This window comes from Phyllobates terribilis, unplaced genomic scaffold (genome assembly GCF_046119375.1).
Source record: "Phyllobates terribilis strain yellow unplaced genomic scaffold, ASM4611937v1 Scaffold_7__3_contigs__length_470593459, whole genome shotgun sequence".
Lineage (NCBI taxonomy): Eukaryota > Metazoa > Chordata > Amphibia > Anura > Dendrobatidae > Phyllobates > Phyllobates terribilis.
In genome coordinates this window covers 358,493,517-358,520,223 of record NW_027362767.1, presented here as the reverse complement: position 1 = coordinate 358,520,223, position 26,707 = coordinate 358,493,517, and the positions used below count along the sequence as shown (strand labels likewise).

The following is a 26,707-nucleotide window of genomic DNA, read 5'->3' as shown; positions in this document are numbered from 1 at the left end:
GGGGCTGCATTTTACCCTATGGGGGTTGTATTTTACCCTATGGGGGGCTGCATTTTACTGTATGCAGGACTATGGGGTGCATTATACTGTGTGCAGGACCATGGGGTGCATTATACTGTGTGCAGGACCATGGTGAGTGTCTTATACTGTGTGCAGGACCATGGGGTGCATTATACTGTGTGCAGGACCATGGTGAATGTCTTATACTGTGTGGAGGACCATGGGGTGCATTATACTGTGTGCAGGACCATGGTGAGTGTCTTATACTGTGTGCAGGACCATGGGGTGCATTATACTGTGTGCAGGACCATGGTGAATGTCTTATACTGTGTGCAGGACCATGGGGTGCATTATACTGTGTGGAGGACCATGGTGAGTGTTTTATACTGTGTGGAGGACCATGGGGAGTGTCTTATACTGTGTGGAGGACCATGGGGAGTGTATTATACTCTGTGGAGGTCCATGGGAGAGCATTATACTCTGTGAAGTATGAAGGTTTGTGTGGGGGCCATTATACTGTATGGAGAGCTGTGTAGGGGTCACAGTTGGGAGATTATACTGTGTTGGGGTCACCATACGTTTCCGGGGGAGTTGAGGTGGGGTACTGTAGGGTCATTATACTGTGCATGTGGAGGCCAATGTGGAGGAATTCAACATGGGGGTATCATACTGTGTTTGCGGGGCACTTTTATTGGCATCACACTTTATGGGGACAATGAAAGGAATCTAGGACTTCAGCAGGAGGAACATTACTATGTAAAGGCTGGAAAGTTGTGAGATCTGTTCTTCTGTGACCCCGACAATTATTATTATTTTTTTTGGGGGGGGGGGGCAAGCAGAACTTCTGCTATGGGGCCCCATGATTCCTATATACGCCCCTGCACAGGACAGCCCTAGGACCTTTGTTAATGGAGCATTCCCATCTCACACATTTATGGCATATCCTTGAGGAAGATGCCCTGTCTCTCACAGTTAGACCACGTTCACACGCTCAGTATTTGGTCAGTATTTTACATCAGTATTTGGAATCCAAAACCAGGAGCGGGTGATAAATACAGAAGTGGTGACATGTTTCTATTATATTTTTCCTCTGATTGTTCCACTCCTGATTTTGGCTTACACATACTGATATAAAATACTGACCAAATACTGAAGGTGTGAACGTGGCCTTAGGAATAGAATAGGAATGTATGAGGGTTCCCAAAAGTGGCAAGCAAATCAATATAGAGAGTCGCGCATCTATGTCATATTTGTGGTATATGTTACAGATGTGTTGTACATTTATTTGATGAAACAACTTCTTTAAGCCCCAAGTTATTCTTTAAAACCATCAGCCTCTGCGATCGCTATCAGCAGTCCTCAACAACAGGAGGTAAAAAGAGTTACACTCCATTGTAATGCCATGATTGCTATAGATTGCAGCATCGTAAGGGTTAAATAGCTGTAATCTGTTTTTCTTTATCAGTTACAACTGGCCCTTTATGCTCATGTGCCCTTTACTAACCATAATAGATTGCAGTTCTAATAATTGCTGTAAGGAATAAGATGTCCTGAAAGACTCGACATCTAAAGCGTAAACAGTCCTGTGCATTGCCATATTTTACCACTAGAGGTCATCAAATCCCTGTTTTGCATGAGTAATATGAGAAACTAAAGCCGCAACCACATAACATATCCCTCAGAAGTCTGAGTCATAAACAGATTTAGAGGGATGTATTAACAGAAGCATACAGTCTAGATCACGTGAAGTCATTATCGGTCTTTACTCCTCTTTGGTCAGACCTCATCTGGAATACTGTGTACAGTTTTGGGCACCACATTTTAAAAAAGACATAGACAAACTGGAGCAAGTTCAGAGAAGAGCGACCAGAATGGTGACTGGTCTGCAAACCATGTCCTATGAGGAACGGTTGCAGGATTTGGGAATGTTTAGCTTGCAAAAAAGAAGACTGAGAGGAGACTTAATAGCTGTCTACAAATATGTCAAGGGCTGTCACATTGTAGAAGGATCATCATTATTCTCATTTGCACAAGGAAAGACTAGAAGCAATGGGATGAAACTAAATGGGAGGAGACACAGATTAGATATTAGAAAAAACTTTTTGACAGTTAGGGTGATTAATGAGTGGAACAGGCTGCCACGAGAGGTGGTGAGTTCCCCTTCAATGGACGTCTTCAAACAGAGGCTGGACAGACATCTGTCTGAGATGATCTAGTGAATCCTGCTTTGAGCAGGGGGTTGGACCAGATGACCCAGGAGGTCCCTTCCAACTCTACCATTCTATGATTCTATGATTCTTAACACAATGTGACAGCGACTGGTACAGGAGGAGCGAGGACCCTGCCCGCGAGGGCTCACAATCTACGAGGGATGGGTGAGGATACAGTAGGTGAGGGTACAAGCTCGTTGTGCAGCGGTATGGTGGAGCGATGGTTACTGCAGGTTGTAGGCTTGTTGGAAGAGGTGAGTCTTCAGGCTCTTTTTGAAGGTTTCCACGGTCGACGAGAGTCTGATGTGTTGGGGTAGAGAGTTCCAGAGTAGGGGGGAAGCACGGGAGAAATCTTGTATGCGATTGTGGGAGGAGGAGATTAGAGAGGAGTAGAGAAGGAGATCTTGTGAGGATCGGAGGTTACCTTTACGGTAAGGCTACCAAGTACAGGTAATGAGACCTGCGTCCAGTCTGTGCATCACGATTCATGCTTGGACCAAGAAACACCAATGTGTGAATCCGGCTTTAGTATGATGCAGAAAAATGACTTAGGCCACGGCCCCATTATCAGTATTTGTTCAGTATTCGGTCAGTATTTTTTCTCAGGAGCCAAAACCAGGAGTGGGTGATAAATGCAGAATTGGTGACTTGTTTCTATTATATCTTTTCTCTGATTGTTCCTCATCTGGTTTTGGCTCCCACTCCTGAGAAAAAATACTGACCGAATACTGATAGTGGGGCCGTGGCCTTACAGAGCAGCTGCACACAGCTCCTTCCAGTCCTGTGTCGGTGCTGTAATGGGATGATTATGAAATAATAAGGGCGCAGTCAGACAGCCGTATAGATGGGACGGCAATGCACGGACTGACCGGCGACTCTCCTGACACGAATGTGACAGCTGTATAGAAATATATGGGGCTGTCTCGCTCGGGTCGGCCAGTTCAGGCATTGCAGTCCATCTTGGTCTGATTTATACGGCTGTCTGACTGCGTCCTAGGTGTTACTTATCACCACGAACCCCCTATCTGTTAAGCAGGGGCATACATAGTAATCTGGGGGCCTCTCATGTGCCCCTGACGGCCATTAAACAACTGATCAGGTTCCTGCAATCACGTCGTGGAGGCCAAATGGAAGTCACAGGGGGTCCTCCATGTCTAACTGCTTAGCTGCCATGGTCCCTGTAGCACATAACAGGTTAAACTACACAGTCAGAGCTAGCTCCATTGGCAGCAGTTATCGGTGGGCTACTGCTGTGTAACACAGCCGGCACCTGCACACAAGTCCTCCTGACTCCTGATTCTAAACAGTCCCGGAAAAAACTATATCTAGGACCAAGCGCCAGACAATATGAAATTCTGGATTATTGGATGCCGAACTAAAGGAATTTCACTGTACTTGCCATTACATTTAATATTTTCTTTGCGGTGTAACTTTCTACGCTGTGAAATAAGAGATGATGTGTATATACATATATATATATATATATATATATATATATATATATATATATATATATATATGAGCTGATAATGAGGAGCTATACAGAAAAATACAGTCTGGAGTCCTCTCATTCATCTCTATACGTGACCTTAGTCACGTGATGTTGTCATCGTCCCTGCCCTTAGGTCTCCATCTCTACAGCTGATTGGCCGGTGCAGATCACGTGTGTGCTGGTCTCCTGGCTGAGGGCTGCCGCGCGGTTCACGTTGCTATGGAGATGAATGCAGCACAGAGCACAACTACTTCCTGCTCGTGAACCGTCCCTGCGCATGCGCGGGTTTGAATCTCTGCTGTTGAGTCCTGGGGAAGATCTGAGAAGAAGGTGAGGAGCTGCTGGCTGCACTGCTGTTATCTGCTGTGCTGGAGGCGCAGTGTGCTGCTCGGACACAAGGGAAAACGTGTCTACAGAGACATCAGGTAGAAAGATACCTATCTGTCCATAATCAGCATCTGCACCTAGGTTCTAACGTTATATGTGACATTACACCCCCAAAGGAGTGTTCGCCCAACTTTCCCAGACACTTGAATGGCAGATGTGGCCTGCCTGTGCATTGCTGCTGCTCCCACTTTTTGACTAAAAAAAGGGGAAGAGTGTGCCAGGAACAAAATACAACAATTATCAAATTGTTACTTTTATTACATAGATTACTGGGGGTCTGAAAGGGATTTGCAGAGCTGAGAAGTATGCAATCACTTTACGTGACAGCAGACTCCCAAGTCGTGACAGTGTGCACTGCACACGCTGCCACCTCACCTGTATTCCCCGTAGGAGCGGGCGGTCACAGGACCACTAGATTCTCATCCCTTCTCTCAATAAAACACTGAAGTGGATGAGAATCTAGTCAGCACGTGATCGCATGTGTGCAAATTGCAGTAGATTATTATTATATCATTATTACTCTCATTTTGAATACAGAGGAATAATGACGGCTTGTGAAGGCACATCATCACATAGAGCGACTGCAGACTTCTCAGCTGGAAAACCCTTTTTAATGAGGATAATAAATGTTGCCAGAAAAAGGGTGTAACTATGCAAACAAAAACAAAATGCAAGCACCGCTGCAAACATCCTCCTGGATGACCTTGTGCAAAAAGATAAGTATAGTAAAATCGTGCTCGTGTATCTCTTAGGGCTTGCTGCAATGCAAATCACAACCTGTAGTCAGGTAATGCTGCTGTTTATTAAAGGGGCTGTCCACTACTTATTATCCCCCCACCAATTTATCCCCCCGGGGCCCTTAAGTGTTAATACCTTCTGCTGCAGATAATGCCTGTGAGCGGCGCTATCACTGGCCGCTCACAGGCATCACATGACCCCCGGCTGCAGCCGGTGCTGACGTCACGATAAGTCCAGGCTGCAGCCGAGGGTCCCTCTTCTGTGTTCTACCGGTGGATGCTGGGCTGTGGGCGGGGTTACCCCCTGCGTCACACCCGACATCCACCGCACGCTCTCCCTCTCCCCATTCATTGGGAAAGCGCACGGTGGTTGCTGAGTGTGACGCAGGGAATAACCCAGCAGCCACCCCAGGGACCCCAGCGCTGAGTCACGCCTCACTTGTCATGACGTCAGTGGGGGGTCACGTGCTGGCTGTGAGCGGCCACCGATAGCGCCGCTCACAGGCAGAACCTGCAACAGAAGGTATTTACAAATATACTTATGGGCCCCGGGGGATACATTGGGGGCATAATAAAAAGTTGTGGCCAACTTCTTTAATAAAAGCCGCTGTGCTTTTCAAATTCTGGGTAACACATTTAAATTAATGCAATTCATCATAGAATCATAGAATGGAAGAGTTGGAAGGGACCTCCTGGGTCATCTGGTCCAACCCCCTGCTCAAAGCAGGATTCACTAAATCATCTCAGACAGATGTCTGTCCAGCCTCTGTTTGAAGACGTCCATTGAAGGGGAACTCACCACGTCTCGTGGCAGCCTGTTCCACTCATTAATCACCCTAACTGTCAAAAAGTTTTTTCTAATATCTAATCTGTGTCTCCTCCCATTTAGTTTCATCCCATTGCTTCTAGTCTTTCCCTGTGCAAATGAGAATAAAGATGATCCTTCTACAATGTGACAGCCCTTGACATATTTGTAGACAGCTATTAAGTCTCCTCTCAGTCTTCTTTTTTGCAAGCTAAACATTCCCAAATCCTGCAACCGTTCCTCATAGGACATGGTTTGCAGACCAGTCACCATTCTGGTCGCTCTTCTCTGAACTTGTTCCAGTTTGTCTATGTCTTTTTTAAAATGTGGTGCCCAAAACTGTACACAGTATTCCAGATGAGGTCTGACCAAAGAGGAGTAAAGACCGATAATGACTTCACGTGATCTAGACTGTATGCTTCTGTTAATACATCCCAGAATTGTATTTGCCTTTTTTGCTGCTGCATCACACTGTTGACTCATGTTCAGTCTATGATCTATTAGTATACCTAAGTCTTTTTCACATGTACTGTTGCTTAGCTCTATTCGTCCCATTCTGTATATGCTTTTTTCATTTTTATTGCCCAGATGTAGTACTTTGCATTTTTCCCTGTTAAAAACCATTCTGTTGGTTGCTGCCCACTGCTCCAGTTTATTTAGGTCTTTTTGAATCCTCTCTCTCTCTTCTCTAGTATTAGCTATCCCTCCTAGCTTTGTGTCATCAGCAAATTTAATCAGTTTACCCTCAATTCCTTCATCTAAATCATTGATAAAGATGTTGAACAATACAGGTCCCAGGACAGAGCCCTGTGGTATCCCACTTGAGACATTCATCCAGCTGGATGTGAAGCCATTTACAACCACCCTTTGAGTCCGATCACTAAGCCAGTTATGAATCCACCTAACAGTTGCCTGGTCCATTACATACTTGGTCATTTTTTCAATAAGGATGGTGTGAGATACTTTGTCAAATGCTTTGCTGAAGTCAAGATATACTATATCTACAGCATTTCCCTGATCCACCCAGTCAGTGATTCTGTCATAGAAGGAAATTAAGTTAGTCTGACATGACTTGTTAGTTACAAACCCATGCTGACTCTGGTTAATCACTTCATTCTTATCCAGGTACTTACATACATGATGTTTAATAATTTGTTCAAAGATCTTTCCTGGTATAGAAGTCAGACTCACCGGCCTATAGTTCCCTGGGTCCACCTTCTTCCCCTTTTTGAAGATAGGAACAACATTTGCTCTTCTCCAGTCTTCTGGGACTTCTCCTGTTCTCCAAGAATTTTCAAAGATTATGGAGAGTGGTTCTAAAATTTCTTCTACGATCTCCTTCAGTACTCTGGGGTGTAATTCATCTGGACCTGGAGACTTGAACTCATTTATGTTAGCTAAATATTCCCTCACAATCTTTCTGTTTACAGATAACTTGGATTCTTCTATTCCTTTAAAAGGACAGTGAAAATCAGTTGATGTTACATTTTCTTTCTGAGAGAAAACAGATGCAAAATAGGAATTAAAAAGTTCGGCCTTCTCAACATCCTCTCTTACCATTTCTCCATTTTCATCCTGTAAAAATCCTATAGCATCTTTGACTTTTCTTTTACTTTTGACATACCCCCAAAATCCTTTTTTATTGCTTTTGACATCTCTTGCAAGCCTTAATTCATTGTCAGCTTTAGCTAACCTGATACGTGCCCTGCAGGATCTGCAGACTGCATTATAATCTTCTTTAGATATGCCTCCCTCTTTCCATTTAATAAACATTTCTTTCTTTCTTTTTAGCATGTGTTTAAGTTCTGTGTTCATCCATCCTGGTTTCCTTAAATGCTTCCCATTCTTCCTACTTTTCGGGATTGTTAACGATTGTGCTTTGAGAATCTCATTTTTAAAAATTTCCCATCCTTCCTGGACATTTTTGTCCTTAAGGACATCCAGCCATTGGATCCCTCCTATTCTCTTTCTGAGTCTCTTAAAATCTGCCTTTCTAAAATCTAACCTTGAAGTTTGAGTCTTCACATGTCTTCCTCCTCTAGTTATCCAAAATTCTATAATAGCATGATCGCTGCCTCCTAGGGTCCCAGCCACCTTTACCTCCTCAACCATTTCCTCCCTGTTTATAAGGATTAGATCCAAAGTAGCAGATCCCCTTGTTTTCTCCCCTACCTTTTGGAAGATAAAGTTGTCAGCAAGAGAGGATAAGAATTTGCTTGACCTGTTAGTTTTACTTGAGAGAGATTCCCAACAAATGTCTGGATAGTTGAAATCTCCCATGACCACTACGTCATATTTTTTGGAGAACTTGGTCATTTGATACATAAAGAGTTCATCCATATCTTCAGCTTGCCCAGGTGGCCTGTAGTAAATGCCTACAATGGTGTCCTTTCCGTTGTTCTCTCCTTGTATTCTTACCCAAACAGTTTCCACAGAACTCCCAGTCTCTGAAGCATCAATCTCTGTGCAGATATACGCTTTTCTAACATACAATGCGACACCTCCTCCTCGTTTATCAATTCTGTTTCTTGCAAATAAGTTGTATCCTTTTAGCCTTTTATTCCAATCATGTGTATCGTCCCACCAAGTTTCAGTGATTCCAATGACATCATATTCCTTTTCCTGCATTAGTAGTTCCAATTCTCCTTGTTTGTTGCCCATGCTTTGTGCATTTGTATAAAAACATTTTAGTTTGTGATTGGTTTCTCTTCCTCCCATATTTTTATTTAGATTTTTTTGTCTTTGTTCTTTCTTTCCACTTCCAGTAGCAGAGATCTCAATAGTATTTGTCAGCTGTATGGCTTTTTCTGGCCTTTTGCTTCCCTTCCCACATTGTTCTAGTTTAAAGCTCTCCTGATGAGTGTAGCAAGGCGACTTCCAAATACATGTTTTCCAGTCTTCGTAAGGTGCACCCCATCTCTAGCAAGTAGTCCATCGTATAGGTAATTCATCCCGTGATCCAGAAATCCAAATCCTTGTTGACGGCACCATCGACGTAGCCAGTTGTTCACCTGTAGAATCTTATTCCACCTCATTGTTCCATGGTCATCCACTGGGAGGATGGATGAGAAGACCACCTGCGCTCCCAATTCTTTCACTTTCTTGCCTAAGTCTTCAAAGTCACTGCAGATGGTTTCCAGGTCCTTTCTTGCGGTGTCATTTGTCCCCACATGTATTAGCAGGAATGGGTAGTGATCTGTAGGTCTGAAGAGTCTTGATATCCTGTCAGACACATCTTTAATTTTTGCTCCTGGAAGACAGCACATTTCTCTTGAGGTTATGTCTGGTCTGCAGATAGCGGCCTCTGTTCCTCTTAACAGGGAATCCCCCATGACCACCACTCTCCGTTTTTTCTTCACAACATTCTTCTTTCTCCATCCAGGAGGATTCTGAGGGCTTACAAGGTTATTCATTGCTGGCAAAGTCTTATTTTGCTGTATTTCTTCATGGTTCTCCTGCGTGAGAGCCTGGTACTGGTTCCTGAGCAGTATGGGTGCTGACTGCCTCTCGATCCTCCTGCTTCTGTGGGTCACATGCTTCCATTCCTTTTTTTACAATTCAATGTAAAAAAAAAAAAAAAAAAAAAAAAAAAAAAAAAAAAATCCGCCTCCTTTCCCCCCTAAATTGTAGAAATTCCCACTAGCTTATACACATGCAATTTGCAATACATTTGCATAACATATTAATAAATGCAAATTATTATTTTTTGTTTGTTATCTAGCACAAGATTTCATTGTAAAATATCACATGCAATATATAGCTCTGGAGCCCCAGATTAATGGTACATTCAAATACAAACATAGTTTCTGTGCTAGATGCTAGTTTACAGGGGTTATTTTTCACACAAACCTTAGGTCCATGTGGAAAACAAAAATAGCAGCATTTTCTAGTCTGGTCCAATTTACAATCCTGAATTGTGCATGTAAATGACATAGAGTTGAACACAGATCCAGTCATGTCCCCAATTTACAGACATGATCGGTCCAATAAATTCAGTGGCCTATGTGAACGTAGCCTATGGCTATGTGCCCACGATGCAGAAATGCTCCGGATTTTTCCTGAGCGTTTCTGCATCTCCCTGGAAGAAAAAAACGCATGCGGATTGTACATGCGTTTTCCTGCCAGGGACAAGCGGATGTGAAGCGTTCTTCAAATGCATTTCAAATGCTTTTGTTCAAGCGCTTTTCCAAGCGATTTTAGCGTCACTTGGAAAAGTGCTTGAAAGTTGGTCAGACTATATAAATCCATGCAACCGGCATGGATTTATATTGTGTGACCAACATAATGTAAAAAAAAAAAAAAAAAAGAATTAGAACATCAAAAATAACCTTATACTCACCTTTCCGGCGGCCTCGGTCTGCTCCCGGCGTCACTGCTGGCTAGGTGGCTGGTACCGGTAATGAAGGACCTTCCATGACGTCAGCGGTCAGGTGATGGTCACGTGACCATCAGCTGACTAAATGACATCACCGAAGGTCGTTGCAGATAACCGCTGGGAGCCGAGGAGAGCGCATCGTCGCCGGGAGGACACCGGGGACGCCGGAGAGGTGAGTATGATTATTTTTTTTTTATTTTTAACTGTATAATTCTTTTTTTAACTTGTAGGTACGATGGTACCTGGGTCGGATGAGAGTGTCCTCTTCTCCAGACCCGGGTACCATCCGCGCATTAATTGCATAAGATCCGCATGACTACATGTAGTCATGCGGATCTTATGCGGTCCAATGCAAGTCAATGGCGGCGATTTCGCAGCGGAATCGCAGTAGAATTGGTCTTGCTGCGGTTTTTACCACAATGCGAATCCACAGCGGAAATTTCCGCATGATGTTCACAACACATGCGGATTTGCTTTGCAGTACATGGCAGACCTATTACAAGCGATTTTCATGCGTTTTCGCGGACGAAAATCCACCGCAAAAATGCATTAAATCCGCATCGTGTGCACGTAGCCTATATGTTAGGCCACGGTCAGACGTTCAGTATTTGGTCAGTATTTTACATCAGTATTTGTAAGCCAAAACCAGGAGTGGGTGATAAATCCAGAAGTGGTGACGTGTTTCTATTATACTTTTCCTCTGATTGTTCCACTCCTGGTTTTGGCTTACAGATACTGATGTAAAATACTGACCAAATACTGAACGTGTGAACTTGGCCTTATAGCTCAACCCGCGTCTTGCTGCACGCCTCTGAAACTCTCACACAACGTTCGCACAATAGCCGAACAATTTGGTTGAAAAATCATACTGCTATTGGGTATCATAAAGGGCAGAGTCTCAGCCACATGCAGTAAGATGCAGTGCACTAGCACCTCTAGGGCTTGTTCAGACGAGTGTGTAATGGGGATGAGCAAGCATGTTCGGATTGAGGAGCCGGCGTGCTCGAGCCAAATTGGCTGCATGTATCGTGACTGATACGCTGCCGCTAAACATGCGGAGAATGCCCATGTATCAGCTGCGATACATGCAGCCAATTTGACGCGAGCATGCCGGCTCCCCTATCCGAACCCGAGCATGCCCGGATAACTCTATATCCAGACATGCTCGCTCGTCCCCAGTGTGTAATTGTCTATGCCCGCCTCGGCCCCTTTGTTGCCTGTGTGAAGTGCACTTGGCCGATTTCCCACACGCAGCATGGACTATTCTGACCCATGTTACAGATCAGTATAATGCATGTAATATAAATGCAGCTCCAGCACCCATCGGCGGTGCGGGCCATCACACGGAGTCAGGCACGTCAGCATTTTGTGACCTGAGCACAGTCCATATTTCCTAGTGCCGGATACACACATCCATGTGTCGCGGTCCGAGTCTGGCCCGCTTTGCACGGTCTGGCCTTATTGTGACACGTATATGTGATTGCAGCGTTAGTCTGGGGAGTCACGGCGATATATCGCATGTACAGTAAATTTTTTACTATGCAGTGTTGTGCTGGGTAACACCATAAATTTGCATCTGCTAACTACATAGCAAATTGCACATATAAAAACAAATGCAAATTTATATCATTTAAAGGGTGGATTTTTTTTAGGGTAAAAAAAATCATAATTGAATTGTGAAATGACATAATCTTAAAGGGGTTGTCCAGAATTATAAAAACCTAGCTGCTTATCTTCATAATCTTTTCACTTTGATGGAGCTGAGCAGCAGGACACATAACCTGTAGAACAGGTAAGTTATTTTTGGAAGAAAGCTGCTAAACTTTTCTGATCTTGGAAATTCCCTTAGAGCACCACAAAGGCGTTTTTTTTTTTGTTTACTTCGGCATGGGAGTGTATGAGATTAGTGAAATCTCATTCACTTGCCTGCTACTAAAATCTGTTGATTTTAGGCTATGTTCACCCACATTGTGTTTTTTTCAGCTGCAAATCTGCTGCTAACTTTTCTCTGGCAGAAAACAGCTGCATTAAAAACGCAGGTTTCCAGTACATCCCCATGACAGCACCATAGGAGGAGTAATCCCATATCCTGTGTAGGGACAGGAAGCACAAGAGGTTAAAAGCCCTCCCACCCCCAACCTCCTCAGTGTTTTTACTGTCCCTACACAGGACAGGGAGTACAGGAGGAGCGCTGGTGCAGGAACACTGGTGCGAAGATGGATATACCTCAGGGGTCCCCTATCGGGGGGGGGGGGGGGGCACGGCTCTCTCCTTCCCGCCGCCAAGCGGGTCCTGGTCCGACACTCCCTGTCGGGAGTCCCTCAGCCCTCCAGTGTGCTAGAGCCTCCGGGTGCCGCTTCCCCATCTCCGGGGCTCTCGGCGTCCTGCTCTGGGCGGGTCCGGCTTCTCCGGCGTCGAAACCGGAAGTTCGGGATGACAACTTCCGGTGGCGGTCGCGCGGGAAATTCAAACTGCGGTTCAACCAGACGCCAGGGAGCAGGGAAAAGAACGACAGGACGACCAGGTAAAGTATAAGAAGGGGGGCTGGGGAGTACAAAGACAGGCTTACAACTTGGGCACCCCTGACAGCAAGATGGCAGAGATGTCTCACCCTGATACCCTTAATGTAGCTTACTCTTACCAGGCCCTCCATATTTTTTATAGGATCTATCTGCGCAGTTACCACCTCCTTCTGAGAAAAAGAAGGATACAGGGAAAAAGGCCACAGTAAAATCCAAGAGGTGCCTGGATTGTAACATCAGACTTCCCGATTCATATACAAAACGTATATGTGCTGAGTGTAGAGCCTCCATGCTAAAGGAGGAGCACGGGGCTTTATTAAACGATATGCGTAATATAATCAAAGAAGAGGTTCAGGCTTCTATTACGTCTCTGCAGCCCCCAGGTTCAGGAATCCAAGATGTCCTGGGACCCAAAAGACCCAGAGAAGATATAGCACCATCAACCCATCTGGCGACTCTGACAATGAGACCATTAGTCCACCTCAGGACGGGGAACAGAAAAGATACGTGTTCCACTCAGATGGTATGGATATTCTTCTACGAGCAGTCCGAAACACGATGCAGGTAGAGGAAATGGAGAAGAGCAGTAACATTCAGGATGAGATGTTTGGTGGTCTTAGAACCCAGGGATCCATGGGTTTTCCTGTTAATGCCCATGTGCAGGACATGATACTAGAGGAATGGGAGGATGCGGAGAAGAGACTCTCTATACCACGAGACTTCCGCGCCCGACTATCTTTTGACCCAGAGGACACTAATGTGTGGGACACTATTCCTAAAATTGACGTCCTGGTGGCTAAGGTGGTCAAGAAAACCTCTATCCCCTTTGAAGACTCGTCAGGACTTAAAGATCCTATGGATAGGAAGGCGGATGGACTTTTGATAAAAGCCTGGGAAGCTTCAGTGGCAATTATTAAATCTAATGTAGCTGCTACATCTATTGCCAGATCCATGAGAGTCTGGCTAGAAGAGCTAGAGAGTCTCCTACGGAATGGCACCCCGAGGGAATCTCTCCTTCAATCATTGCCCCTATTAAAAATGGCAACAAATTTTATGGCCGACGCTTCAGCAGAATCGGTCAGATTTGCGGCCAGAAATAATGCGCTTTCCAACTCAGCCCGTAGAGCTGTTTGGTTAAAAACATGGTCTGGAGATACAGCTTCTAAGAACAAACTGTGCTCCATTCCGTTTTCAAGGCTCAGAGTATTCGGACCGTTACTAGATGACATTCTAGAAAAAGTGTCCAATAAAAAGAAGGGCTTCCCTGAGGAGAAAAAGGAGCAGCCCTTTCATAAACCGTTCCCCTCCCGTAAATATAACACGCAGAAAAAAGGGGGGTCCACAAGCTGGAGTTTTAATAAGGGGAACAAAGATAAAAAAAATACCAGCCCAGTACTAGTTCCCGTCCAAAACGACTGACTATGTCAGAGTAGGGGGGCGATTAAAGTTTTTCAGAAACAGTTGGCATCGGGTAACTCAAAATCCCTGGATACTAACAACTATAGCGCAGGGTTACAGGATAGAATTTTCTCAAAATCCCCCCTCAAAAATTCCGCCTGAAGAGAGGTTCCCCTACCTCTCTTTCCCATCTGCAGGCAGACATAGAGAAGCTGCTACATCAGAGGGTTGTTGTACTAGTTGCAGCACACGAAAAACATCAGGGCCATTACTCCTCTCTGTTTTCAATAAAGAAACAGTCAGGGGAGTTCCGTACGATTATCAACCTGAAACCCCTAAACCGATGGGTCCGCTACAAAAAATTCCGCATGGAATCGGTAAGATCAGCCATCCCTCTAATAGACAGGGATGCGGTAATGTGCACCCTGGACCTCAGGGATGCATACTACCACCTGCTAATACATTCCTCAAGTCAGCAATATCTGAAGTTTGCATTATTACCATCAGGCAGTCAGATTCTACACTACCAGTTCTGATGTCTTCCCTTTGGCCTGTCATCTGCTCCCAGAATCTTTACAAAGATCATGGCAGAGGTGGTAGCCTATATCCGACTCAGGGATATTACCATCATTCCGTACTTGGACGACTTCCTGTTGGTAGCAGGATCTCCTCTAGGTATGACGCAACATCTGGAATTTGTCCTACGGCCATTAACCAGCCTGGATTTGATTGTGAACAAAGAAAAATCCAATCTTGTCCTAAGTACATCACATTTTCCTGGGAGTCCATCTCAACTCCCGAATACGAATGTCTTGACTCCCGGAAGACAAGATGCTCTCAATTCCACAAAGGATTTGTTCTTTTGCAAGAGAGAAGAAACCTTCAATCCGGAAGGCAATGAGTATTTTGGGAATCATGACGTCATGCATCACCTGCGTCAGATGGAGCCAGTTCCATTCCAGGCCTCTGCAGAAATGCATCCTGGAAGTGACAGACGGACATCAGAATTACCTAGACAGGAAGATGTCTTTGTCCAGAGACGCCCAGGACTCTCTACACTGGTGGCTCGACCAGAAGAATCTACAGAAGGGAGTGCAGTGGATTCTGGAACCTTGTCTTTTAGTGACCACGGACGCAAGTCTCTCAGGATGGGGAGCTCGAGTGGGAGATTCTTATCTCCAAGGAACATGGTCCACAGAGACTCAGACCCGATCATCGATTTTTCGGGAACTACAGGCGATCTGGGAAGCCCTACAGAGAAGCCGGGCGGTCTTAAAAGACAGACATGTCAAAATTTTGTCAAGACAACATCACGGCAATCTCTTTCATCAGACATCAGGGCGGACCAAGACATCCACTTCTCCAGTCCCTGGCCAACAAGATATTCTTAGGTATAGAGAAGATAGTGAGCTCCATTTCAGAAGTTCACCTTCGGGGATCCGACAATCAGGAGGCAGATTACCTCAGCAGGCGTCAGATGAAGGCTTCAGAATGGGAACTGAAGGAAGAGGTGTTCCAGCAATTAACCCGCAGATGGGGTCAGCCGCACCTAGACCTTTTTGCATCCAGAATAAATGCAAAGAAGACATCTTTCTTCTCTCTCAACCCAGGAGATCATCTTCTGGCAGTGAATGCACTCTCACAATATTGGGGAGAGGGCCTAACATATGCCTTCCCACCTGCTCCTCTAATTCCGAGAATGCTGCGGAAAATTCAGGAAGATCGGGCGACAGTCATAGCAATTGTCCCGTTCTGGCCAAGGAGAAGTTGGTTCTCCCTTCTACGTCATCTTCTAGCGTTGGAAGACCCGATCATTTTTCCATTTCAGGAAGATCTTCTGATGCAAGGTCCACTGTTGCATTATAATCTTCAACAGCTCCAGCTCTCAGCTTGGCTTCTGAAGGGGAGATCCTGAAGAACAAGGACTCATCCGCCAGAGTGATCCAGACTATGCAGGCTAGTAGAAAACCTGTAACCCATGCCATATATAAAAAAGTCTGGAGGACCTTTTTGTTATTTCCACAGGACGGTAGACACCTCTCAGCCAGACATCCCTGCGATCCTGGATTTCTTGCAGGCAGCATTTGATGCAGGTCTTAGACCAAGTACCTTGAAGGTGCAGATTGCGGCACTAGGTGCTTTCTTCGACACATTGTCCTTGCATCCCTGGATAGTCAGGTTTGTCAAGGCAATCCAGAGACTTAGGCCTACACAGAGAATTTCTTCCCCTCCATGGGATCTGAAGCTTGTCCTGAGAGTCCTTTGCAAACTTGCCTTCGGCCTGGTTAATTAATTAGAAATAAAGAACTTAACTCTGAAAACAGTCTTCTTAGTGGCAATCACCACGGCTAAACGATTAGGTGAATTCCAGGCTGTATCGGTTGTCGAGCCATGTATGCAGATTCGGGATGATTGCGTCATTCTCAGACTGGATCCAAATTTCTCCCCGAAGGTGGTGTCATCAATGACTTTAAACCAAGAAGTGGTTCTTCCATCATTCTGCGAAAGTCCTAGGAATCAGAGGGAGGAAGAGTTCCACCAGCTTGATGTCCGCAGAGCAGTGTTGGCCTATTTGGAAGCCGCTCGGAACTGGAAATTAGACTCTAATCTTTTTATACAGTTTGGGGGGAAAAATAGAGGCAGGAAGGCTTCAAAACCATCCTTAGCTAGATGGGTCACATCCATGATTAATCTAGCATATCTTTCAGAAGGACAGCCTCCCCCCTGAAATTATCAAAGCCCATTCCACCAGAGCAATTTCCACCTCATGGGCTACTAGAGCAGGGGCTACCATTGAACAAATATGTACCGCAGCCACATGGTCAGGACATACTACTTCCTGCAAACACTACAAGCTAGATGTTTTCTCACAGCAGAGATCTGCATTTGGCATGAAGGTACTTCAAGCAGTTATCCCCCCTAAGCTATGAGTTCTTGGGTATACTCCTATGGTGCTGTCATGGGAACGTACTGGAAAACCGGAATTATTCTTACCGGTAATGATGTTTCCAGGAGTCCACATGACAGCACCCTTATTTCCCTCCCTATATTGCTACTGTATGTGACTCTAACATATGCCTAAGCAGTCTAAAATAAAATTTTGTTGTACCCAGCCAATGTGGTTCTTGGAAAATCACTGAGGAGGTTGGGGGTGGGAGGGCTTTTAATCTCTTGTGCTTCCTGTCCCTACACAGGATATGGGATTACTCCTCCTATGGTGCTGTCATATGGACTCCTGGAAACATCATTACCGGTAAGACTAATTCCGGTTTTTGGTGCGTTTTTTCTGTTTTGTTTTGTTTTGACACCCATTACTTCTATGGGTGAAAAAACGCTGCAAAAACGCAGAAAGAAGTGACATGCTGTATTTTCCAAAAACATAACCAAGTCACAAAGTATGTAGCAAAAAAAAACATGTGTGAACAAAGAATTCTGGTTTCTCATAGACTTTCATGGTACTGCAAAACACAGCTGAAAATTTGCATAAAAATGTGCAGCAAAATACGCTGCAAAACCCAACGTGTGTGAACATAGCTTTAGTGTAAAATCCGTAGCGTTTCCTTCCGGGGAACCTGACAATACCCCTGCAGTGCACCAGTGGAGGCACATATGATTTATTTCTGTGTGGATATTCTGATACAGTCCACATATTGGAAATTTTGGAGGAATCTTGTAGGGTCGTTGTTCTCTATGGGGCTGTATAAAGCCTTCATCTGATACAGTCCATTGTACTGACATCACGTTGGCCGCGGTGTACACAGCGGAGTCGGGGCCGAGTTCCTTGGAACTTCTGCTGCTTCATCAAGTCCCTTTTCTTGAAGCTTCTCTTTGACACGTCCTAACATTTCTCTCTGCAAGGAGAAATATTACCCCTAGATACCAGTCTGACGCCTCTCATCCACCCAAACCACAACTCACACTTTGCACTGACGAGGGGCCGTACCCCGAAACACAGTGTCTGCAAATTGATAGTCATGTGATAAGGCTCATTAACTGGTCACTACTGACTTTTAGGATTGCTACTTCCTATACTTTCCTATAGGTGGCGCTAGAGTTCTAGTCCTCTTCCTCTCTGAAGAGGCAATTTGAACATTTCTCTTTGCACCCTGTTTATAGAATTGCCGTAAATTTGTTTATTTCTTGGCCAAAATACACTTTAGCCCCTTAAGGACCAGGCCTAATTTGTTCCTTATGACCCAATATCTTCTGTTTTTTTTGTTTTTTTTCATTGTCACATTACAAGAGCCATAATGTCTCATTTACATATATGTTGCTGTATGAGGATTTGTTTCTTTGAAGGATGAGTTGTAATTATCAGTGCACATATAACTTAAAGTTAGCTTAAACTCTACTGAAACCCATTTTTAACTGTTAAAGTCCCCACATACTTTTTATTTTTATCTCTTCTCCCATAACAACACTGCTCTTCCGATTGGACATCGTGTCTCCTAGAAGTCATGTAACATAGTTATATCTTGTGACCGCTGCAGCTGATCGACTGCACCCTTTTAGTACACATTGGAGATCGTGAAGCCCTTATTGCAGAGCTGTGGGAGCTTCAGCATTAGAGACCACCTAGTGGGCATTTACCAGAGCAAAATGCACCTGATTAAAGGGGTTTGAAGGTCATTTCTAAAAGTCAGCCATGGGATGGAACGCTAGTAAGAAGGCATGCTTACCCCCAGATTCTGCCCTCTGTTTTAACGCTGACACTCCCACCACAAAAGATGTCGTCCTGACCCTGCAGCCAGTCCACGACCACAGCGGACAGATGACTGGTGGACTTGACAACACCTCTTCTGGTTGCTTCTCCATTATTACACTATTCTCATCTAGAAGCATTGCCAGATCCCCCACAGTGCTCACTGGGGGGCATTACAATGGGAGCTCCATTATAGCTCCCAAATACTGGTGTTTGCTGGTGTAAGCATCTGTACTCCTTCCTGCATAATAATGGGTTATCCAGCACTTCTTGATCGGGAGGCAAAACCGCTTGTTATGAACTGGTAAATAGCGTACATCTATCATATTCTAATTAATAGGACAGGTGCCTGGTGCCACGATGGCAGTGCTTACTACTTCCCGATGCAAAAGTCAGGACAATGCCTTTATAGCACCACTCCAGCAGTTTTTTTTTTATTTTACGGCTGTAGTGGTGTCACAAATTTAAGCCGCCGTCTTCATCTGCAATCGGTGCCCCTCCGGTTGGTCTTCTGCAGGGTGTGACCTGCCGGACCGCTGCAGTGTTGCAGTGCTACAAGAAGGCATGGTAATTGTATCCATGCTGATATACACTGCTCAAAAAAATAAAGGGAACACTCACATAACATCCTAGATCTGAATGAATGAAATATTCTCATTGAATACTTTGTTCTGTACAAAGTTGAATGTGCTGACAACAAAATCACACAAAAATCATCAATGAAAATCACATTTATTAACCAATGGAGGCCTGGATTTGGAGTCACCCCCCCCCCCCCAAATTAAAGTGGAAAAACACACTACAGGCTGATCCAACTTTGGTGTAATGTCCTTAAAACAAGTCAAAATGAGGCTCAGTATTATGTGTGGCCTCCACGTGCCTGTATGACCTCCCTACAACGCCCGGGCATGCTCCTGATGAGGCTGCGGATGGTCTCCTGTGGGATCTCCTCCCAGACCTGGACTAAAGCATCCGCCAACTCCTGGCCAGTCTGTGGTGCAACGTGACGGTGGATGGAGTGAGACATGATGTCCCAGATGTGCTCAATCGGATTCAGGTCTGGGGAACGGGCGGGCCAGTCCATAGCTTCAATGCCTTCATCTTGCAGGAACTGCTGACACACTCCAGCCATAGCTGGATTATAATGAGGACGATCTGGGCTACCGCCTGGGGCCCATGGCTCCTTGGGGCCCATGGCCAGATCGCCCTCATTATAATGATTTCTGCAGAGGCAGGGGGACTGCACTGTACCTTTTAGACGCCGGCCGGCTACATCACAGCGAGGCAGACACGCCCCCTGCACTGCACGCTGTGTGCTGCGTCTCCAGGACTGACGTCACACAGCGGCGCCTGGAGCTGCTTCTCTTCAGCCTGCTGGAGAGGAGCTCGTGCAGCAGTGGATGGCGGTAAATAGCAAATGTGAGGTCGGGCCCAGGGCAGGATGTCTGGAGTAAGGAGGGGGCTGCAGGATGCTGCTCTCCTCCTGATGAGTTCACATGGATCCCTTAGTGTCAGGTCGGTGGCCGCTCTGCTGGGGCTCTGTATGACTTATTGCCAGAGTCTGACCTTTGCTGCAGTTCAGGTCGCGCTGTCAGTGCCAGGTCATCGGCTCCAGCATCACCAGATCTGCAGGAAAATGTCCTGCAATAAATCACACTGAGCCCCAGCAGAGCGACCACAGGCATCAGCAGACCAGATCATACACTGACTGATCAACCCTGAACCTACAGTATGTCACATACTATACTGCTCCATATATGATATGTGAGGTCCTGTAGACAGGTCCAGGTGTGATCAGTACAGTGTATATCCCTGTACAAAAAATGTCATCCAGTATACAGATTAGTGTATGGTATACTGTGGTACAGACATGAGATGGGATATAACAATGTGTATAGTATATAACATCTGATGTCTGTATAACAGTATATCGTACTAGCTATTGAACCCGTTGTACGCCCGGGTGGCGAGCTTTTTTATTGGTATATGCTTCCCCATCCTGGTATATGCTTCCCCATCCTGGTATATGCTTTCCCATCCTGGTATATGCTCACCCATCCTGGTATATGCTTTCCCCCCCCATCCTGGTATATGCTCCCCCATCCTGGTATATGCTCACCCATCCTGGTCCATTCTCCCCCCGCCCCATCCTGGTATATACTCCCCCATCCTGATATATGCTCCCCCCATCCTGGTCCATGCCCCCCCATTCTGGTCTATGCTCCCCCCCCCCCCCATCCTGGTCTATGCCCCCCCCCCCATCCTGGTCTATGCTCCCCCCCATCCTGGTATATGCTTCCCCATCCTGGTATATGCTCCCCCCTCGCCCTGGTCCATGCTCCTCATATCCGCATAGCGCGATAACTGGTTTAATTTGAATGAATACAAATGTGCAGAGTGTATTCAACAAAATGGCGCCAAAGTACGCGCATGCGCATACCACGCTGTCCATTTTGTCGAAGACACTGTTCATATTTGTCTTCACTAAAATAGCGTCGGAAATCGCAGTATGCGCAGGTGCTGATTACGGCACCGCACTCCTCCTCCAGCCTCTCCAGAGATGGCAGGACCGAACAGGTATGGGTTTATGGTGCCTTTGCATACTGTGATCTCCGGCGCCACACTCCTCCCTTGTCTGGGATGTGGATGTGTCTTTCTGTCTGCGGCCAGACTGCGCAGGTATTGCGCTTGAGCAGTCTATAGAGGCTTCTGACAGAAGGACACATCCCTGATTATACTATAGATACCAGTCATGTATTGTCATATAAACTGTACAGGGCTGTACCTAGGGGAATCAGGGGGGGCATGTGACCTGGGTACAGCCGTCAGGGGGGTGCCTTCGGGCCACCTCATGCGGTGGTCAGAGGTGTCTCCCAGGCAGCTGCATTTTGTATTTTACCATTCTCTGAGCTGGCTGTGGAACCAACAGTCGATCAGAGAAGGGAGCTATGTACGGGCTCGTAATATATACAGGGAGCTATGTACGGGCTCATATTGTATATAGGGAGCTATGTACGGGCTCATATTGTATATAGGGAGCTATGTACGGGCTCATATTGTATATAGGGAGCTATGTACGGGCTCATATTGTATATAGGCAGCTATGTACGGGCTCATATTGTATATAGGGGACTATGAGGGGGCTCATACTGTATCTAGGGAGCTATGTGTGGGGCTCATACTGTATCTACGGAGCTATGCAGGGGCTCATACTGTATCTAGGGAGCTATGTACTGGCTCATATTGTATATAGGAGGCTATGTGCGGGCTCATATTGTATATAGGGAACTATGCGGGGGCTCATACTGTATCTAGGGAGCTATGTGCGGGGCTTATACTGTATATAGGGAGCTATGTGGGGGCGCATACTGTATATAGGGAGCTATGTGGGGGCACATACTATATATAGGAGGCTATGTGCTGGCCATATTGTATATAGTGGACTATGCAGGGGCTCATAATATATCTAGGGAGCTATGTGTGGGGCTCATACTGTATCTAGGGAGCTATGTGTGGGGCTCATACTGTATCTAGGGAGCTATGTGTGGGGCTCATGCTGTATCTAGGGAGCTATGTGTGGGGCTCATACCGTATCTAGGGAGCTAGGTGGGGGCTCATACCATATCTAGGGAGCTATGTGAGGGCTCATACCGTATCTAGGGAGCTATGCGGGGGCTCATACTGTATCTAGGGAGCTATGTGGGGGCTCATACTTTATCTAGGGAGCTATGTGTGGGCTTATACTGTATATAGTGGGATGTCAGTATACTTAATTCTGCTCAATATTAAGTCATACAGTTAATATATTTAGTTTATTATTTTGTTAATATTATTAATATTGAGCAGAATTAATTTCAGCCTATTGGTTTGGCTTCCACAACAGTCATGGTCTCTCATGTGGCCCCTCAAGGAAATTAATCTCCCACCGCTGCTCTACTATATATAGCGCTATGTTATGTATAGGGCTGTGTACATAATGGAAAAAAAATTCCATCATTTTCCGTCTACAGATGTGACCAAAGCATCTGTGTGTTAGTCACATGATCTATCAAAGGGGATCATGTCACATGTCACGTGATACATCGGGTACCTGTGGGGGGGGCCCCAAACCTTCTAAATTGCCCGGGGCCCTGGCTACTCTTAATCCACCCCTGACTCCAGCCACATGAGGTCTGGCATTGTCCTGCATTAGGAGGAACCCAGGGCAAACCACACCAGCATATGGTCTCACAAGGGGTCTGAGGATCTCATCTCGGTACCTAATGGCAGTCAGGCTACCTCTGGCGAGCACATGGAGGGCTGTGCGGCCCTCCAAAGAAATGCCACCCCACACCATTACTGACCCACTGCCAAACCGGTCATGCTGAAGGATGCTGCAGGCAGCAGATCGCTCTCCACAGCGTCTCCAGACTCTGTCACGTCTGTCACATGTGCTCAATGTGAACCTGCTTTCATCTGTGAAGAGCACAGGGCGCCAGTGGCGACTTTGCCAATCCTGGTGTTCTGTGGCAAATGCCAAGCGTCTTGCACGGTGTTGATCTGTGAGCACAACCCCCATCTGTGGACGTCGGGCCCTCATACCACCCTCATGGAGTTGGTTTCTAACCGTTTGTGCAGACACATGCACATTTGTGGCCTGCTGGAGGTCATTTTGCAGGGCTCTGGCAGTGTTCCTCCTGTTCCTCCTTGCACAAAGGTGGAGGTAGCGGTCCTGCTGCTGGGTTGTTGCCCTCCTACGGTCCCCTCCACGTCTCCTGGTGTATTGGCCTTTCTCCTGGTAGCGCCTCCAGCCACTGGACACAACGCTGACAGACGCAGCAAATCTTCTTGCCACAGCTCTCATTGATGTGCCATCCTGGATGAGCCGCACTACCTGAGCAACTTCTGTGGGTTGTAGAGTCCGTCTCATGCTACCACGAGTGTGAAAGCACAACCAACATTCAAAAGTGACCAAAACATCAGCCAGAAAGCATTGGTACTGAGATGTGGTCTGTGGTCCCCACCTGCAGAACCACTCCTTTATTGAGGGTGTCTTGATAATTGTCAATAATTTCCATCTATTGTCTATTCCATTTGCACAACAGCATGTGAAATTGATTGTCAATCAGTGTTGCTTCCTAAGTGGACAGTTTGATTTCACAGAAGTTTGATTTACTTGGAGTTATATTCTGTTGTTTAAGTGTTCCCTTTATTTTTTTGAGCAGTGTATATTACTTGGCATAAAATAAGCACAAGAAAACAACTTTTCCCAAGTTTTGCTTTATTATAATCTACACGTGACATTTTCTTCTGGTTTGTACACACAGGTCCATTAGTAAAAGATGGCAAACAATACAAAGCATTGGGTGGAAGAGCTGTTCTCTCCACGCTTCAACACAGAAGATTTCTTGCGTGAAAGTTTTGAACCAGAACTGCTGATGTCAGAAAAACGGGCAAAAGAGAGAGCCAGCACGATGGAAGAAATCTACAGGGCTGCCGTGTGCGAATTTCAGGAAAAGGAAAAAAGGAAAAAAAAAAAGCTGATGTCTGAAATGATCATCCGAGAGGACCAGGCTGTTACAGCACAACATACCACATGTGAGTCCTGCCTAAAGAGGGACATTCATTCTTCTACGGCCAGTGAAAATGGCGGGCATTGTCTATGGAATGAGAAGGAATTAAATCTTTTAAGAGCCGAAATGAATAAAAAACATTCTGAGGGAGCTCGTTTCAGTTTTCAGCTTAGCGCTTGCAAACTTGAGATATCTGAATTGAAGGTCAAACAAAAGGAGACTGAAAGGAAATTGGAGGCTCTGAAAATGGCATTGGCAGCATCAAAACGAGAGAATGAATGTAAACTTGTCCTGATTAATCAACTGAAGAAAGATGGAGAAAAAAGGGAGGCAGATCTGCGGACCCTGAGGAAAGACATGCATAAAAAACATGCCATGGTGCAAAAACTGACCACAAGTATGAGTAAAGCTAGAGAGGAGGTGCACCATCTACAGCTCCACAATACAGACCTGCAGCAGGAGCTAAATACTCTACAGCACCAACAGGAACTGAAAATCATCATTGCTTCAGAAAAGACTAAACTCCAGTATGACACACAAATAAAGAAGTTGCTGCGAGAAATAGAGACTCTTAAAGAAGAGAGGCAGGTGGTGAGACATCAGCATGCTCAAGACGTGGCTGAGCTGGATTTATTAAGGAGACTCTATATCCATGACAAGTGACAAGTTTTCTATGTTCATAGGACTTATTTTTGGGTTACATTTTGTGTCAGCTATACTCTTTTACTTTACCTTATCTGCATTAGACTTTGCTTATATTGCCATTTTTATATCCCGTTGGATTTGTTACTTTTTGACATCAAGAATATTGCAACCAAAAAATGCCACAAACTTGATGTAGCTGTTATAGGTGGTTGTGGATGGTATTGTGTTTTTCTTTGAATTAATATAGGATATATTGGCCTTTGATATTAGAGTAGTTTTCCAATCAGGGATGACAGAAAGACGGAATTAAATTACAGGTCAAAAACTTTACTTACAGGGAGTCAACAAGCCTTATTGGCTTACATAAGGCAATGTGCTTGATGGTTTCAAGAGTCCAACAGGCAATTGATGTTTACAATGCTGGGCTGATATTTTACTGCTACTTCTGACAATTTATGACAGTCTGCTGGCAATTTCCTCAGCAGCACATCCTGCTCTTAAGCACATGCTCACATTACTTGTCACTGCCCACAGTCAGCACTCTTGACTGCAATGCATATTGCTTGCTCCCCTATGGCTCTCACTAAGTAATGGGATAGTCCACCTTTTAATAGTAATTGATTCTCACCCCCACTTGTTAGCTAGCTACAGCACAGACATTTCTCTGCACTGCGAATCGTGTTCTCTCTTTTGCCTACCTGATATCTTTCGGCGGAAAATTAAGACCTTTTTTATGCTCTGTGCATTAGCAGGGTATGTAGAAGCACTTATGTTGCTGATCCCACCCTACCTCTGATCTGCAACTTAGTCCAAATATTATATAATAGGACAATAGAATCCTTGTTTGTTCTTGTGCTACATCAGGCAGTTAAAGCCTCTACCCAGTAACACCCTGCATTAGGCTCCTGATGCCACTGCTCACTTGCATGAATCATTGTGTCACACAGAATTGTCACAACACTAACAATAAAATGGCTTTACATATACATTGGTATCGCTGAACATAACTAAATGACATAATACTGTCTAGCAATAGTACATTGCTGGTGCTACGCAACAGGTATAATATAGCATAATGAGGCATAAAACAGTTTACATATGGCACAATAATATTTGCATAGTAATAACATAACCTAGGTAATTAGGTGGTATCTCTGATGCAATGGTTCTTGTAAGAGGGTGCATCACGAATATCACCTACCCACTGCGCACGTGACTTGGATACAACTGTAAAGGGGGACTCCACTGTGTAACACATGGACGCCTGCCCTGGATAACACACTAGTACACACCCAGCTTTCCCAAGCACCACACAGGTATATTGCTTGCACTCGGGCATACACAGGTACCACAATCAGGCTGTACTTTCCCTCTTCCAGGTTTTGTGTATGTTTAAAGCAGCAAGGAACAAAGATGTGACGTTTCAGATTTAATATATGAAAAATACAATGCTTACATTTTACAATTTAGATCTACAATTCACATCGTGTCTCCTGGGTCTGGCTAACAGTTTTCCTGGATGATGATTTTAATTGGTCCCATCTACATACCTAACATCTCCTCCTGGTCAGGTGTGAGAAGGGTGGAAAAATGGTTGCACAACATAATTCGAATTTGTCATATTTTACCTAGTGATGTAATATGACCACCATATTTCTGAGTATACTTTCACATATTTCTGAGTATACTTTCACCATCGTAGTCACACCAAACCTGACTATGATATACACATAATACAAGTTCAGATTGCATTTCCAGTGCGCCATGTGATGTCCCTGGTATGAACTGGAGACGTCCAGTCTGCCTAGGGGCAATCATCTTCCCCTGCATGAATTGGCACATTTTTGCTAGCGACGAAACACGCAGAAAGGATTTGGTTTCC

General features: G+C 45.2%; 1 protein-coding gene across 5 annotated transcripts; it reads left to right on the top strand.

Moving 5' to 3' along the window:
- The first annotated feature begins 3,912 nt into the window (after positions 1–3,912).
- CCDC160 (coiled-coil domain containing 160) lies at positions 3,913–25,958 on the top strand. 5 transcript variants are annotated; one of them, XM_073637919.1, is made up of 2 exons: positions 3,913–4,032; positions 23,935–25,949. In XM_073637919.1, exon 2 carries the CDS (start codon positions 23,950–23,952, stop codon positions 24,841–24,843), a length of 894 nt encoding a protein of 297 aa, XP_073494020.1. In that variant the 5' UTR covers positions 3,913–4,032; positions 23,935–23,949; the 3' UTR covers positions 24,844–25,949. The 5 variants fall into 5 exon arrangements, with proteins under 5 accessions (XP_073494020.1, XP_073494017.1, XP_073494021.1 ...); XM_073637916.1 differs by having other exon boundaries at positions 3,947–4,127; positions 23,935–25,943; XM_073637920.1 differs by lacking the exon at positions 3,913–4,032 and adding an exon at positions 11,750–11,798 and having other exon boundaries at positions 23,935–25,958.
- Positions 25,959–26,707: the final 749 nt, after the last annotated feature.

Coding starts and splice junctions, on each gene's coding strand:
- CCDC160 (XM_073637920.1), top strand. CDS start 23,950: ATGGCAAACAATACAAAGCATTGGGTGGAAGAGCTGTTCTCTCCACGC.